Source organism: Plectropomus leopardus, chromosome 6 (genome assembly GCF_008729295.1).
Source record: "Plectropomus leopardus isolate mb chromosome 6, YSFRI_Pleo_2.0, whole genome shotgun sequence".
Classification (NCBI taxonomy): Eukaryota; Metazoa; Chordata; class Actinopteri; order Perciformes; family Serranidae; genus Plectropomus; species Plectropomus leopardus.
This window is the reverse complement of record NC_056468.1, coordinates 9843101-9860305: the sequence shown is the minus strand read 5'-3', so window position 1 is coordinate 9860305 and position 17205 is coordinate 9843101. Positions and strand designations below refer to the sequence as shown.

Here is a 17205-nt window from a genome sequence, read left to right as displayed (position 1 = left end):
ACAGAACCAACATGCATGTAGGCATACAAGTGAGGAGTTTGACCTGTCAGGTGTATAGCCAGTTAAAATTTTATTAAAAGATGTATGACAGTCTTCGCATGACTTAACAAAACCAGAAAAGAGAAGTAGTTTCAGTCTGAGTGTACCTGTGTCCTCAGATGCGAACTGCCCGTGCCCGTCCTTCACAGGGGTTGTGCTCTCTGATGACGATGAACTGACTTTCCCCGAAGCAGGTTTGTGGCTGCTGTCTTGTGAGCTGGCGGGATCTGTGAAGGCATCCTGGGTGGAGTTGGAGTCAGAGAGCATCACCACCTCACTGTCCTGACTGCGCTCTGCCGAAAACAAAAAAACATCATGGGTCATGCCGCCAGACGCATGGACCCAGATCAAGACAAATGACTTCAGCCTGTGGGGATATCATGGGTGAATACACATTCTGTCTGACAAGTGAGGTTTATGTAACTCATTTTAAAAGTTGATAATACTTTAATTTCAGGTGGGACAATCTTTCACTGGTCATTAAATTAAGATTACTGTCTTGTATGAATTTAGACCACTTATTCAAAATGTGTAATGGCATACTTTAACAGCATGCTGTGTAGGCTGCTTTCAAGATAATGGTTGGAGACTTTTTTTAAATGCCAAACATTCCCTATTATTATGTGGGGGGGAGAAAAAAAATTAATATAATTATAAAAACAAAAATAGGTCATGAGCCACAAATCCTTATTAGTGCATCCCTAATGACACATTGTTATAAAGGAGAGAAGGTTTGTTTTTTGTAAGTGGTCCAAAATCAAAATGCCAGCATTCCTCCTAATTGCCATGTTGTGCAGTCTCAGCAAAAAATAAAGTCCTTGGCAGGGAACTGTAAATAACTAAATCAGAAGGGCAATAAGCTCTTGCTATTTCAGTGAATAATGCACACAAGGGACTTTTCAAAAGACTCACAGTCATGAGTTAACAGCAAAGTTACTATGGTACTGGAAGCTTGGTGTAAACTGACAACTGTGCATTCAATGCTTCACGCAACTTCATTTTGGATTAAAAAACATAGCCTCTTAGAGAGTCTGGTGGGTTTGAAGAGCAGTACCATTCAGGGAAGCCAGCCACATTGGAGACCTGGGCAGGCAGTAATCATGGTCAAACCCTGGTGAGGCTGTTGGAGATATGGGGAGCTGGTTTTAAAATATAATCAAGAAAAGCTGCATCTCTGAATTTATGTTTTTGAAAAATCTGCAGTTTTTCTAAAAGATCCATTTCTGACAACAGATTTGAATACAGATTCAATGCCACTCCCCTTGGAAAAGTAGAACCTGATTCAGACACAAATATCTATGAGTGCAGTGCAAGTGAATTAAAATTTTGAGGATCCACATTTCACTCATAAACTTTAAGAAAAATGCTTGTGATATGAGAGAGCTGCCTTTCAGCAAAGCAGAATAGACACTCTGATTTCGCTGATCTCGTACTTTACTGTCAAAAGAGCAGCACATGGTAAAAATCCGGAGAGAAGGTGGAGATGATCAACAGCAGATCATTTAAGAAGCATTTAGCCAGATAATGATTAGATAAAGGTATGTCTGAATCAGGCCCTACACGCCCTCCAATCAGGACTTAAGCCAGAAAAACCAGACAGGCAAACAAGTACATGGTGTGGTATTTTCTGACTTCAGTCTCACAGTTGTGTGCCGGTAACAGGCCAGCCACATTCTTGACTTCACACTAATTGGCCATAATTGGAAATTATATCCAATTAGTGGAAAAAGCAAATACATGACTCACAAGAGATTCTGAAATATTCAAAGAGACTGCTTCACATTAAGCCCACACCAAAAAAAATGTGACCACATGATACACCAGACAATTCAGTGAAGTGTGATAAAGAACTGACACCTGTCCAGTCGTGACGACATTCACCCCATTAGAACTACATGCATATAAATGGCAAAGCAGGTGGTAAAAGCAAGCAGGCAAAGAGGTAGCAGGCAGGTAGGTAGGTAGGAAGGAATCTGGAAAGGGTGACAAAACTGGCAACATGGGCAATATGGCTGCATTATTTGCACATTCAAGCTAAACATGACACATGGGGGGGGGGTGAACAGATGTCACTGTTTTTTTGTCATATGGAAAGAATGGCCCGCATTGTTTTCTCCAAAACAGCATTTCGGCTTTTGTTCCACGGTACTCTGCATTGAGTTACAACTGGTGAAAATGTTCCTGAAATTGAGATCGAAGCTGCTTTAACTCTGCGACATATTCAAAGCTTAAGTACGTGGCTGTCTTCTGTAAAGTCTGACATTCTCAGTGACAGAATAAAATCCCACTAAAACGTTCTCAGACACACTTTTTAAGGCTCATCTCTAAAATTTGAACAAAGACAGTTATGATGGCACCACTGCAAAGCTTTCCATAAAAGATGGTCAATGTGCATGGATCCAAGTCTGTTTTTCAAAAACACTTATTTTCTATCTTCACATCTAGCTTCATGAGAAAAATACACAGTTCTTAGTGGGTAGCATAACAATGAAAACTTTCCTTTCTATCAGAGATGCCATTTAGATCTGCCCAACTGTTCTAAACATCACCTCCAGTGGACCAGCTTGCTGGTTTGTTGTGTTTCTTATCTCTATTCTCATTTCTTCCATTGTACTCTGAGGTCTCTTGCAAAAGAGATCTTAATCTCAGTACATTACCTGCTTAAATAAAGGTTATAATAATACAGCAGGTCCTTGCTGATGAATATGTAATCAGTGTAACCAACACATGAAAATTAGTAGCAAATCACGCTGGATTAGCACCAAAGCAAACCACCACCAACACACAGTGAAGCAACAATTAGCGACGTGCCGATGATGTTAAAGGCTTTACGAAGTTACAGCAAAGCAACATTTGTAACATGTTAGCAGAGGCAAGATGATCGGTAAGGAAAGAAAACAAGACCAGCAATAAAGCAACGTCTATAAATGGATGTTATTTCAGCACACATACACACACACATGCCTTAACACTCTGCAAAACTCAATCTTCAAATCATTTGCTTCAACAGAGCTGCATTGCCAGGCATAACAAATTACTCAAATAATCAGTAGCCATATTGCCCATTTCACCACATCCCAATCACCCAGTGCATGGGGATCATTATAACTGAAACCAAAGCCGTTAAGCATGGTGATTAGCAATCTGAGCGCTCCCCAAGTGGGTTTCCTGACCCGGTGCAGAAAGGGCAAAGAGCCCAACCCCAGAGACAGTGTCTAGGACTGGGACTGTACCATCAGCCTGCTGCTCCTCATGCCGCTGCTGCTGCCACTGCTGCCGTCGGAGTGTTTTGCGTTTGGCGTAATCATGGTCAAACGGCGTGGCCACGTAAGGAGGGGATGTCAGACCTGGGGTGGCAGCGGAGGGATGGGAGGAGCTGAGGACGTTCCCTATGCAACTTGACGAACAATTAAAGCCTTCATCCATCATGGAGGGGGGTTTCTCCCTGCAGTGGATCAAGATCAACATTGAGAATGAATGTTCAGGTGTGAGATCAAATGCTTTTTCACTATTCCTGCTGGGTTTTATTTCTTTAGCTTACTTTTCATGGGACCTAGGCATGCTTGGCATACTCTTCTCTTCCCCCCTGGCAAATGGCCCGGTAGCAGCCTCAACCAGCAAATTGAACAAGAGCTCGTGTTCCAGATCAGGTATATCAGCCTCTAATAGTTTCAGAGTGGTGGCACTGAGACGGAAATGCAACTAGAAGAAAGAAGTTGGAGAAAAGAAGCGTTTAATGGTCCACAGGTTTGTGCGCAGTGTCTTTAAATGGGAAAGCATTCAGACAGTTATCTTACGTAACACACTGAACGTGACACAATCAGAAACTATTTGAGCTATCAGCCACAGGTAGTTTACCTCCAGGGCTTCCATGGCCAGGTCAGGAGGATTATGGTAATGGATTTTCCGGGGGTACCGGGCAGCTTCTTCATGCAGATAGTGTGCTGCCTAAAAATATAAAGAGGAGAGTCACACACCCAGCAATCACCCTGCAAAGCAATCTAATGGGTAAAATAGAGGGAAGGAGATAAACAGATCAGATAAAAAAGAAAAAAGCTATGTGTACTGACATCCAGGTTCACTCTCATCCTCTACTGACCTCTGTGACACTGTGTTTCATGCAGGTTCATCTGCCTCCACTGATCTAATCAGAACAACAGAGCGATGACTAAACCCATACATTGTTCTCTCTAGGAAAAAACATCTTGCGAGGGTGGAGGGGCAGCGATCTTTGTTTCTGTAGGCGGATTATGAAACAAATCCAGGGAGAGCAAGAAAATGTTTGCCATCAATTTTGTACCAAAGGATTATTTTAATTACTTTCAACTATGGTTATTTTTCCCTGTTATTTTTTCCATCGTGACAACTACTTTTACTGTTCCCCTACATTCCTCACTGAAGTCTATTATTTGTTGACCATTAGACTGAAGTACTCAGAAATATTTTTTTTGTGAAAACCACAGACAGTGTATGCAGATCCCAATGCAGCATATATTATTGTTTAAGATGTGTTGTAAATAACCCTTAAAGCTTGAATGATATGTTTCTGTCTTTGCCCTGTGAGTAGCAGCATTTCTTCTGCATTTCTAAAATCCCTTATCAGGACGTGAAAAACATAAACTTAAAGGGATGATTTCCAACCAGCTTTGTATTTAAACAATGTGGGTAATATGCGTAGATGAACTGTGGTAAACTTCCCTCCATCTAACCAGAGCCTTGATATCTCTTCTCCCCCGACAGCGAAACTCTTCCAAATTATGTAAAATACATCATTTGAGGGGGTTTTGCTGGCTCTCCGACTGTTGCTCGAAGTATAGGCTGTACTTCTGTATTTTCCACCACCCGTGCTGCCAACAGCGTGGACAAAGAGTATACAGTTGATCAACAGAGTTGCCTGCCCCTCTCTTTCTCTCAAACTCGGACTGAAATCAGATAAAATGCTAAAACTAGGCAGTGCTAATTAAATATTAATCAGGATTATATTACTGCACTATCCTTTTCTGTTTCCAGAAACATATTTAAACCCCCGCTTAGCTATAATAGCTACAGTTTGTGAACAGGAAGTGGCGCCATAGCGCAATACTACTTCCTGCACAGTGAAGACACACAATGAAACAGAGCACTAAGCAGCGCTGATTAAATATAAACCAAGGTTTCGTTACTGAGTTGCAAAGTGTTGCCGATATCATACAGTTCTACCAGATTTTGGATAAAATTCCTGCCGTAACAAGCCCAGTTGCTTTAGGAGTGCTTTTGGAGTGATTTTTCACAGTAGAAAGTGCTGCTCTCCTCTATTACAGTCATTCCAGTTTTTCAGGTGGGAAGCTTTAAGAGACAGGTGCTAAAACGAAGCATTTCAGACAAAGTGGTTCAGCACAGACAGAATGAAGAAAATAGTGTTTTTTTACATTAAAAGCTTGTAAACATTTTTTCATGAACTTGAAAATGAGCATAAGAGTTGCTCTTTAAGACAGGTTCCACCCAACATACTTTTTGACACATTTAATCTGATGCCAGAGTATATCAACACCTCAATAACAAAGTTCATTGTTTAAAAATAAATTAGAGACCAAATTCCTTGGCTGATCAGATAAACTTGAGTTTATAACCTGAAGCTGTTTACCTTCTTGTAAAGCTGCAGATATTCCGCCGGCGGCTGTTTGCGTTTCTCTGCTATCTTCCCGAGCATGTAGTGAATAAGCCACTCTTCTTCATCACTGTCACCCTCACAACGGGAAGCCCCCTGGAAACACTGGAACGCTGTCTCCAACATGGAGTCTCTCCTGTCTTCCATCTGAAGACACACACACACACACACACACACACACACACACACACACACACACACACACACACACACACACAGTGGAGCCTTCATGAGTAATTTAGCTCGAGGCAACACACCAATTTACTCTACAATTAATTCACATGTGGAACAAGCAAAAGTGACAGGATGTGACATCTGTTTATCTCACATGTGGAAAATCTAACATAAAAGCGGAGTTAACACAAACTGACAGGGAAAACAGATGAGCTGCAGGATAAATCTGTTAAAATGTGCCTCACCTGTTTAACCACCTCTGGGGGGAGCTCGTTGCGCCACTGCTTGAGCTGCCGTGAAGCAAATGTATGCAGTGCATATGAGATGGTACCGTACTCGATCCACAGCGACAGGTTGGAGCTGTCTATTTCTAAGGCCCTCTTAAAGCAGTTGAGCACTGCCTGGGAGTGTTTCCAAATGGGAACATCGCTTTTCAGCTCATTGGAGTTAAGCTTTTCCTGAATACGGCTGGCCCTCGCCAAAGCCATTCCTGCCCAGGAGTCAAACCTGAAGAAAGAAATGTTCAGTTAAAGTTACTGCAGCTGGTACACATGTATTTGCTAATGTTCATAACATAAATAGAGTTAAATTTTGATGTTTTGTCATTTGCACAAGCAGTGTAGAGAAATGAGCTACCTGTTGGGACACACGCATATGTCATGCATATAGAACTTGATGGCTTTGGACTGCTCCTTGTTCTTGAAATGGTAATCAGCCAGCAGGTAGTACATCTCATTAATGATTGGAGGTGCAGGGGCGCTTCCCTCAGGAAGGCATGGGGCCTTAAAGAGATCAAAGGTCAACATTTATTTGACAATCTTGATTCTCAGTGACAAGCCTGCAAATTAAGCTCAGAGACTGACATAAAGAGATAGTTTAGCATGTCTGAGTCACTGGTGTTCTTCACATTCGGTGTGGGCCCAACGACTGACCTTTTCTGTCATGCCCTCAATGTAGGCTGCCACTTCATCCATGCTGAGGGTGGGGGTGTCACTTGTGGGGGCGATGCCAGTGAACCTCCTCAGCAGATTGGCCAGTTCTGCAGACACTGTGCTTGTCTTATAGCTATCAAATTCAGGCAGTGACTTTGGTTTGAAACACTGGAACATGAAGAGAGCATCACACCACAGCAGCTCAACCTGCAAAACACAGATTAATTCCACAGCAGACAATCAGTCTCACAGTCCACTGTATTAGAGTGTAACACGCAGCGCCAGAGCAAATTAGTGGTATCTGGGTCCCCAGGGGAGTCTCCTCTTGCACTGTGGCATTGCATAACTACAGTCAGAATGCCAGTCATGTAAATATACTCAGAAACACAACTGTGGGAATGACACCCACCTGGTGGCCGGATACATGCATTACAAAAATACAAGAGACTAGGGGCTGTATCCACAAAGCTTCATGGCGTCATGAGTCATTCTAGTGGTTAAATTCTCACATGATACGAGTTATGATGATGTCTGAGATTCATTTTATAAAAATCTAGCAGTTCATGTAGTCAGGGCAACTCCAAATGTGAACAAAATGCCAGACTAGCTAAACATTAGCTGTACATTTTAAGGGTTTCACAGCAGAAGAGAAAATGACTGAAAAAAAGACAGAAGAGGGCAAAAAATGCCAAACAGCAGTGAGTGAAGTGCTACAGATCTGATTTTGCAGGTATGTTGTTTGTGGTTGATCTAAAAGTGTTCTCACTCAGTTGAATTCATGCTATTATATCATTAACACCATTATACTGACTCAATTTATTTCAGGGACTGCAGACGTGTGTACCTTACAAGCTGACAAAACAACATTAATGGATAAAGCAGCCTTTCTCTGTGTTGAGGGTCAATGAGGGCACATGTTTGCGTCACTGCCAGCAAGCTCCTGTTCAAGCTCTTTATGTAGTTTTGCCAATACATGTGAGAAATCATACCAATTAGTCAAAGCTTTGAACCATTTTCACCACCTCCTCACTATTTCACCGCCTCTTCAACACCCTTTGGCTATTATCTAAATAGCTGCTCTGTCACATTTGGAGTGTTTTTGTTTTACATTTTCAATTACATAATATATTGGTTAGAAATGTGCAAACTTAGCGGAGATTGATTTTTGTATTATGTAACTCAATTGATTAACTTCCAAGCAGTCAAAGGCATGATCAGACGTTTAGAAGCATCTGACCTGTGGAGATGAGTGGTCCTCCAGGTAGCGGGCCTTGCTCTTCTTACTGGGGTAGGCATACAGGCAGAAAAAGCACTGTTCCAGAGCCATCTCCAGCTCCTCTTTGTAGGGATGAGTGTCATTGTTGGAAGAGGTTGCCACCTCTTTTTTCAAAACTTGAACCTACAACAAACATAAGAATAAAGCTCTGTCATACTGTTCAAATGGTCCTCACAAATTAATCAAGTAACAAACATATAAGGTATGCACCGAATGGGGTTCCGATTTTGTCCGATTCCTTTTTTCTTTATAAAATTGCATTATATGTTCATTAAAAACATCGACTATTAACTCATTGAGTGCCACTGACGTATATATATGTCATTCATAAGCCAACGCTTGAGTGCCATTGACGTATATATACATCATGCAAACCACTGTGCGACAAAGAATTGGCTTCATCTGAGACTGAGCGACCATTTTGATCGGTGCCTCTCTAAAATATCTCAGGTAAACTGTTGTTTATGCAAGTATTTAAAAACATGAAATCCATAGCAGATAGAATATTCATATATGCAGGCTGTGCATTCTCATATCACCCTGATCAGGACGCAGCATTTGCAGACAAACAAACTTACATAGAACTTGAGAAGAGCGCCGTCTGAGTTGCAGCACATGGAGCGACGCCCAAGGTACTCATGGGCTGTGTTAAGAAGCATCAGGGAGGAGGGCAGCATGGGAGTGTCTGAGTCATCTGAAAATGAGACTTGAAAAGGTCACTCGGTGCAACAGCAACCCTAGCAGAAACACCAAGCAAAAACTGAAGGCATAAAAACAAGAAGTCAACAAACCTTCATCATCCCCTACAGACATATGCTGTCGAAGCATACAATTAAAAGCAGCCTCCTCGTGTTTGATAATGCGATACAGGATGATCCAGGGCAGAACCGAGAAGAAATATGGCTCTTTGGGATCGTCGGAAATGTTCATGCTCATATCAATCAGCTGAAAATACAACGACAACCACAATAAATTCCACAGGCTGATCAATTTCAACAGTTCCTTATCAGTATCACCTATTGCTTCCTTCCAACCTGAATAAGATTGTTTGCCAGTCGAGCCATACTAGAGAAGTGGGGGACATTGCTGAGAAGCTCAGAGTGTTTGGTGAAGCAGACCTCGATGCCATCCAGCAACTTTACAATAGTGCTGACCCACTCCTCCTTACTAGGAGGAGAATTGCTTGGGGCAGAGTTGAGCTGCTGCAGGGCTTCGTTCAGAGCCAGCTCGCTACACTCCAAACACTGCTGGTAGTCCTGTAGCTTCAACAGCGAGTTCTAGGTCAGAGAGTTCAGATTCAGAGAGGAAGTGTCAACCACCACACATTTCAAAAGATACATCAGCTCAATCGATACTGTTGTAGCATATCTAACCTGCAGTAGCATCAGCTGAGCTGGCCGCTCTGGTGCTGAGCTCACAAACTCCAGAGGTTTACTCCGGCTGCCATAATTAAGAGTGGGCTGCAGCAGACGCACAACGGAATCAAAGTCTGCCGACTCAAAGAGACGCTGGATCTCCTCCAAAGACTGACAGCGCTCCAGAGACTTCAGCCTCTTGTCAATCTGTCCATGGGGAGAGGGAAAACACAAAGTCAAAACAGCCAGAAGCTCTTTGAGGGACTCGCTAACAGTGGTTTTTTAGAAATAATAATTTACAATTATGTTATAAAAATTCTAGAAAAAAACGGAAATATTCATTTAGTTATTTTGCTACTCATATTACACATTCATTAATGGTATCTCAAACTTCAAACTGACAACATTTTCTTATAACTTATGAAAACATGAAGGAAATTAAAAAACAAACAAACAAACAAAAAAACATTGGGATAAGGGTTTTCAGCACACTGACCTCCTCCACAGAGATTGCTGCATCTACACGAAGGTTCGGCAGGCTGATGGTATAATGTTTCCCTTCAGGGGTCTTTGGCTTGCTCTGCAACAGGCCCACACACACATCATAGCTCTCCAGGGCCAACTCCATGTCTCCCTGACAAAAGACAAGGAAGACAGAATTACAACTCACGTCCAGCTAAGCTGAGTCCTCTCAGTTCTCTCAAGGACCCATACAATCAGAAGTCAAGCAAACAAACAACAAAATATGGACTTCACCTGCAGGGCCAAGAATCTGGCCTTGAGCCAGTAGACGCGCACCATGACATCCAGCCAATCATCCTCAAACAGGTCTCTCTGGGATGAACCTAAGGCCAGGAGCAACAAATCACTCTGAAAGTGCTGCCCAGGGAATTCTGAGTCAGCTGCATCACTGCCGGGACCGATGCTGCTCCTTCTTGGAGACACTAGATGAGGAAAAAAATATAACAAGCCAAGTTTAAACATACTGTTCCACACCGAAGACTCACCAATATTTAGCAATTCTTGTGTGTTATCATGTGAGGAACTGTCACTGCAGTGCCCCCCTTTAGGCAAACCAGTCAAAGTTTAAAATGCAAAAGAAACAAAATTGGCATCTATCACATTTTGGACAGGTCGAAATGTTGTCAGTAGTGCTTGAGATATGATATGTAACACATGGACACATTAACATACATTGTGGCACCCCTCTTGACTAGCTAATCTAGCTTAAATAATGCAGCGCAGTATTGTAATGCATTAAATAACTATGTTTTGTAAAAATCCAATCTTAAATGATGACAGTTAGCTCCCTGGTACTCACCGGTCTTCCCCTTGTTGTGTAACCATTGCTCCAACTGCAACTCCATGCACGCCAAGCTCATTGACAACATGTCCTGTACATATATGCAGATACATACAATAACATGAGGTTAGCTCTGATGACAAACTATAAATTTGTTTCTAGTAAACCCTGAAGTCTGCAGACTTCTCTAAAAGTGGATCTAAATTAAGTCTAGAACTGTTAGAACAACTGGGACAATGCCAATGTTTTAATTTTAACACAAACCGAAAATAATGTTTGCTGAAATAATCTAATTCGTGTTCAAGTAATCAAGATGTACCCGGATGTGTTGGTTGCTGCAGTCCCGAAGCAGAGGGTTAGGAAGACCACTGCTGTGCTTCCTCCAGGTCTGATGGACCTCCAGCACCACAGCAGTCAGCCCCCGAGGCCACTCCACCATGAACTTCTGACCCACTGCTTTCAGATAGCGCATCATCAAGTCCAATATACCACCATTGGTCATATTACTGAGGAGAAAGTTGTGGACATCCTGTTGCTCTACAGAAGGGAGTGCACTGTGTTAGTTAACAGAAAAAGCAACATGACACAACAGTGTACTATAAATGCATATCCAAGATGTGTCACATGCCAGATTCCATGTATTCAACCGAGTCAGCAGGAAGGCAACTCCCATGTAGAGGCTGCATGTCCTCCTTCCCATCACACTGCGTTTCAAGATTACTCAGGCTCTCGTCATCATTATCAGGATCGAACTTCCTCAGCCTAAAAAACACCCAGTTAAATAGTTATTATTAACAGAACTACAACAAGCAATGTATCTATATATTTATATCCAGTTCAGTGCAAGGTACCTGGAAGGTAGATATTTAAAAAGCAACTCCTGAAAATCAATCTTCTCTTCCTTCTTGCATTTTGTGTTTCGAACACGTGCCGAGCGTCGCTTGGCTGTCTCCCCACTATCTTCTACCACACGTTTCCTTTTTGGAGCTTTCTTAGCTTTATCTGTCAGTGAAACGTCCATTGCTGTCACTGTGAACACATAGTAGGATGAGCATTAAATCTTCCAGGATATAAATTTGACAGTGGCTTAAGAAAATAAATAATAGTACTTATTTATTATCATACACTGCTTGGAACTGCCTGCCACAAAAGCTTGTGTGGTCAGATGTCTGAGAGAGGAAAACTCTATATTTTTGAAGGGTCTTTTATGCTTTTAGGTTGTTGAAGGTTGTTTTTTTTTAAATGTTATTTTTGCATGAAGCATTTGTTTTGTACATGGAGAACAAAATATTGTACAATGGTTTGGCTCATTGGCAACTGAAAGAGCAGAAAACAAAGATTCCTCTGAGCAACAGTTCAATGACAATAGAAAAAATCAGCAGTAATTGGTAAAATAAACTAGAAGCTTAGCACCCAAATGTGTGCAGATCTAAATGGGAACAGGTTCTGGTTTCATTGTCAAGTGTAAAATAAAGCCTGGAACAAGCTGGAAGTAACAGGCAACATGTTGCTTTAGCAAAGTGATTCGTCACACTTCACATTAGAAGGTCAGTGTTTGAGATGGCACTGTTAGAATTGGATCAGGGAATATCACCTGAACACACTATTGACTGAAAAATCACAGTTCAAACCTATTCGATCTGCCACTGAATAGACTGCAGAGGACCAAAAGAAAAGCAGCCTCAGGAATATTTAATTGCACCGTTGTGGTTCAATAATAATAGAGGGTCACTTTTCTTTTCTAAACTGGAAAACAAATTCAAAGTTGGAAGGTATTTGGGTGAAAAATGGTTAAAGCTGTAATGATTGGTTGAGCAATCGATAAGGAAAATTAATCACCAACTATTTAAATAATCAATTAATCGTTTCAGCCATTTGTCAAGCAAAACTGTCAAACATTTGCTGGTTCGAGCTTCTTATATGAAAGTGTTTGCTGCTTTTCTTTGTCAGTCATGATAGTAAATGAATAGTCTTTCGGTTTCAGACTGTTGGTTTGACATAAGAACCAAGATTAAGATGTCACTTTGGGCTCTGGGAAATAATGATGAGCATTTTTCACAACATTTTCGAAACATATCGATTACTTGTGAAAATACTTGGAAGATTAATGAAACTAATCATTAGTTGCAGCCCTAAAAATGGTTACAACAGTAATCTCCTCTGTCATGCAGAACTGTGGGGACATCGACTAAATTGGAATTTTTTAATAATTCAATGCCTCTTCTTTTGGGGGCAAAACTATTTCAAATGTAAATAAAGCATTTGGTGTCTGAATTGTAATGTTTCTATTGCTGTTAAAATAGCCATTATTGAAGGAAAGCAGAAAAACATTAATGGATCAGGTGATTCCAAACTTTTGTAGAGCAGTGTATGTTAGTGAGAAAAAGAGAAATGCATCTTTATAAACAACTGACCGACAGGGGGAGCAGAGGTGGTGACCTCCACAGTGGTCTGGGCAGGGGTAATCTGAGGTTGACTGCTGGTTTGAGACAACGCTGCTGGCTCAGGGAGAGCCATCGGCGGCAGGGATGAGCTGGGACTGCTGCTCATCACGGTGGTCTGGCCCATACTGACGGGGCTGCTGGGTTGGGGGAGGTTCTGGAGGAAGTTTGGATCACGGTACTCTGACAAGTCGATTCTGCGGCCAAGACTTGGGCGTGGTGGCTCACATGTCGTCTGATGTCTGTACATCGCAAGAAGGCTTTCGCCCACATGCTTCCATCTGAGACACAAAAACAACAGCTCATCAATATTAGCTCAAACTGTCAAGAAAGGAGACAACACTGATTCACTGAGAAAATATGAGGGGAAAACCAGATATTACAACCCTTGGGGGCAGAGACTGACAAAACTGAGCACAGAAAACAATTACTTCAATGTCAGTGGCACTCAACCAAGAATTTAAGTTAAGTATATCCCATTTCTGCAATTTCTAGCTTTGCATTATTTGGTCTATCCTTAGAAAGAAAAAGAACATTACCCAAATGTAACATGCATTTTTTATTTAAATTAATTTATTCACTTTTAAATAAACCACCCAGACAGGAAAAACAAAAGCATTCACAGACACATCAGCACAGCACTCACGAGAGGCAGCGGATGGGCTGAATCAGGACAAGGTCAGGTTTTGGTTCACAGTGAGAGAGAGCCTGTCTGCGCTTCCGTAACTCCAGCGCCTCTTCCACAATGGATTTGCATTCCTCTATCTCCACTTCAACATAGTGAATAGACATGTCGCTGCAAATGACCCACATAGAAGCACAGAGGTTCATCAGTGATGTGAAAGTAGAGGGCTGCAGCTGCAGCACATTTAAACAGATGGAGAGGTTAAAAAAAGTGAGCTGGCTTCACCATTTCATGAACATCTGCATTGTGTCCCTCTTCAAACAAGGCTGCTCCTCAAAAATTTTCTCCTTCAACACCAGGCCTTTAGTGTAACAGTGATCCCTCTCCAGAGCTTTGGCGATGAAGTACAAACAGCCTGGAAAAATGTATGCAGATGATAGTTATTTTATTTTCAACACTTGGTAATGAGGATACAGAGTAAAGAGCTTATGATGATGTATAGCATACAGGTGTAGTCACTGAGTGTGTAGAGAATAGTTATAAGGTTGTCCAGGCAGGGCCAGTGGTCTGGGTTACAATGCAATCCCTCCTCAAAGGCATGTCGGGCCAGAGGAATGCGCACCAGTCGCACAGCCACCTGACCAATTTTGTACCACATGTTCACGTCAGTGGAATCCAACATAACTGCCTGAGGAAAGAACAGAGCAGAAAATATGGTATAAATACTCAACACAATGTTATTTATGAGGAATAAAATGATAGATTTAGTTGTACAAAGCGCTGAAATGCCAAGACTGGTAATAAATAATGACGTGTTCAACTGGCAGTGTCTCATTTGTTTTACCTCCAAATAAAACTCCATTGCAGTCTCCAAGTCATCCCTCAATGCAGACATGGTAGCCAAGTTTTTGAAAGTCGAATATTTCAACATTAGTCCGGGATGCTTGAGACCCACTTTCTGATCTTCCGATGGCATGGCCTAAAATATTAGAGAGTACATTAAATTTGGCACCCAATACAGTGTAATGCAGGCAAAATGAAGGCCAACATGTACAGCTCCTGTACATGGACAGGCTTTGTTACTACTGCAAAGCCAAATTTAAAGGGCATATTTTACATTTTATTTTATCAGTGAAACTGATTTTGGCACTTTAATCAGAATTTTTAGACAAGAACATTGGTGCAGCCTTGCCCAAATGCACATCTCTAACAGTCTCACCAATAATCAAACAAGTGACTTCATGAATGAAGACTATTTTAGAACCAGTTACTGAAAATTAAAGCATTCAGAGGACTTAAAAAGGACTGTTGCAATGTGTGTTACGTATCTTAACAATGAATACTGATCAGATTTGTCTGCCAAATGAAGATAAATTAGCTTACTTTACATAAATATATCAAATCCCAGCCATTTTTGGATTCTCACTGACTAAACAGGGTGTATTGCTGTGATCATGTGAGAGCATTACAGCTTTGACAGGAGTTTACACTGTGTGATATTTTACCTCTTTGAGCAGTGGAGTTTTGAGAAGCTCATGATAGGCCTTGGCAGACTCCTCAAACTTGTCATGTTTCTGCAGATCTAAGGCTTTATGATATAAAGCAAATGCCTCGGCTTCCTGCAGACAAAAATAGAAGAAGAAAGGAACAACTAAGTTTGTCAGATTTACAGATGAAAAACGTCTGCATTATATTGCTGATTCATCCACAGACGGTCTGTACCTGAGCCTCTTTTGTCTGACTCTTGTTACTTCTCAAGGGGTCCTGAGACTCATCTGCAGCTGTCGACGCAGCATTCAGTGCTGCTATACGAATCTGTCATCAACAAAGACAGACATATAACCCAGGTGGGAAAGCCAGCAGGGGCATAATAGTCTGCACAATCACAAGAAACAAAATATCTACCATGGATGCACTCAATAATGTAAAGCCTTACCATGTTAGCATGTGTCAAGCAGACCTTCCAGCTTCACGGTTTGCAGCTTTTGATTGGATCTATAGAAATACCAAACAGAGAGAGGAAGATTAACAAGACAACAATTTATCAAGAAAATGTAACGTCGCGTGAAAAACATCGATCAACACATGCAAATGCAAATCAATTTGCCACTTCCAATAGAGAGCCTCTTTATTATTTATTCAGTTTATGTAGTGTTTAGAGTATCTGAGAGCTTCTCTGGCTAAATAAACATTGACTCGACAGAGAAAAGGGCAAGGCAACCTGCTGTAGCCAACCGTTATCACTTGACACTATTGCTAATTTAGACGGTCTTGGGACAGACTGGCTAACCTAATAAAACTGCCACTCAAAAGTTAGCCTGGTTAGCTTAGCTCTTCGGTGGGGCATTGCAGCAGTTTGAACCGAGCGAGCATCACTTACAGCTTCACTGAGGAATAACACAGCAAGAGCTGCGAACAGCAGGTGGTAAATACATCTTCCTAACGGGATAGCAAATTAAACTATTGTTAGCTAACACCCCCGCTAGCTGATATTAGCAGACACATTATATGAGCTAACGTTAGCTAGTGTTTCACCGGGTGACCATTAACGGTAGTTGCAACGCTGTGTGACTTACCGTTCATTCCCGTTTTAACTGCATTTGTAACGTTGCTATTACTACAGCGAGGCAGCGGACTCCAAGAAACACCGCGGCCATAAGTGGACGCAACACACAAAGCAAGTTTAAAACTTCATTTATTCACCATCCTTTGTTGTTGTTAACGTTACGAGCCTTTGCGTCACGGCGTGACTTTTGCTACCCGCCATATAGTAAAGTCGAGGCTCATTGGTCAATACGCTGTGGGCGTATTCTTGTGACCAATCATATATCATGATATTGCGTGAAACCACTCTACCAGTACACACCACTGACATGTCATTTACCACTAACGTAAACGCTTGTACCAGTAATTTAGGCTACTAATTGCAATAAAAAAATACAAAGATTATTATTTTATGTAAAGAGACAAAATTAACACTATAATTTAGACACGTGCATATGGAAATTCAGAAAAAAGTCTCCAAACCTGTAAAAATGTGTTGATTACTGACAGCTCTTATTTGTGGATGTACTTTTAAATTATGGACTTTATTGGAAACACATGGAAGAATGGTTTAAACAAACGATTGTACCGGTTACACTTAGTTCACATGTGCATTTGATGTAATGTTTGGGGTAGTTATGAAAGAAAGACAAGAAAGTTTGTTGACTAATACGATCATTATTATGGCCAAATATTATTCGCACAGAGCTAAATTCATCAAAACACCACCCATCTTCATGACGTCCCATAGTGAATTTTTGTTGTACTGCAAATCCCTAAAATGTATGAACTCTTAATATGCAAATGAACAGCTCAATTGTGTAGGAATGTACAATTAACAGACCCTGAAAAATAATATGCTCACTATC

General features: G+C 41.3%; 1 protein-coding gene across 2 annotated transcripts in view; it reads right to left on the bottom strand.

Annotated features, from left to right (window-relative positions):
* Nucleotides 1-16490, bottom strand: part of cabin1 (calcineurin binding protein 1) — a 45115-nt gene extending 28625 nt beyond the window's left edge. Inside the window, exons 1-29 of one of the 2 annotated variants that reach the window (XM_042487468.1) lie at nt 16369-16490; nt 15729-15787; nt 15515-15607; nt 15298-15411; nt 14637-14771; nt 14300-14480; nt 14078-14207; nt 13814-13963; nt 13141-13448; nt 11578-11755; nt 11355-11488; nt 11046-11263; nt 10745-10817; nt 10180-10367; nt 9920-10057; nt 9442-9630; nt 9103-9345; nt 8860-9013; nt 8647-8762; nt 8030-8191; nt 6793-6999; nt 6497-6642; nt 6106-6367; nt 5663-5833; nt 3898-3987; nt 3581-3741; nt 3273-3484; nt 1094-1159; nt 147-332 (exon numbers count right to left, since the gene is read on the bottom strand). In XM_042487468.1, the coding sequence (XP_042343402.1) occupies nt 147-332; nt 1094-1159; nt 3273-3484; nt 3581-3741; nt 3898-3987; nt 5663-5833; nt 6106-6367; nt 6497-6642; nt 6793-6999; nt 8030-8191; nt 8647-8762; nt 8860-9013; nt 9103-9345; nt 9442-9630; nt 9920-10057; nt 10180-10367; nt 10745-10817; nt 11046-11263; nt 11355-11488; nt 11578-11755; nt 13141-13448; nt 13814-13963; nt 14078-14207; nt 14300-14480; nt 14637-14771; nt 15298-15411; nt 15515-15607; nt 15729-15731 (4408 nt within the window). In that variant the 5' untranslated portion in view covers nt 15732-15787; nt 16369-16490. The remainder of the gene's footprint in view (nt 1-146; nt 333-1093; nt 1160-3272; nt 3485-3580; nt 3742-3897; nt 3988-5662; nt 5834-6105; nt 6368-6496; nt 6643-6792; nt 7000-8029; nt 8192-8646; nt 8763-8859; nt 9014-9102; nt 9346-9441; nt 9631-9919; nt 10058-10179; nt 10368-10744; nt 10818-11045; nt 11264-11354; nt 11489-11577; nt 11756-13140; nt 13449-13813; nt 13964-14077; nt 14208-14299; nt 14481-14636; nt 14772-15297; nt 15412-15514; nt 15608-15728; nt 15788-16368) is intronic. The other variant, XM_042487470.1, reaches the window with a different exon arrangement.
* Nucleotides 16491-17205: the final 715 nt, after the last annotated feature.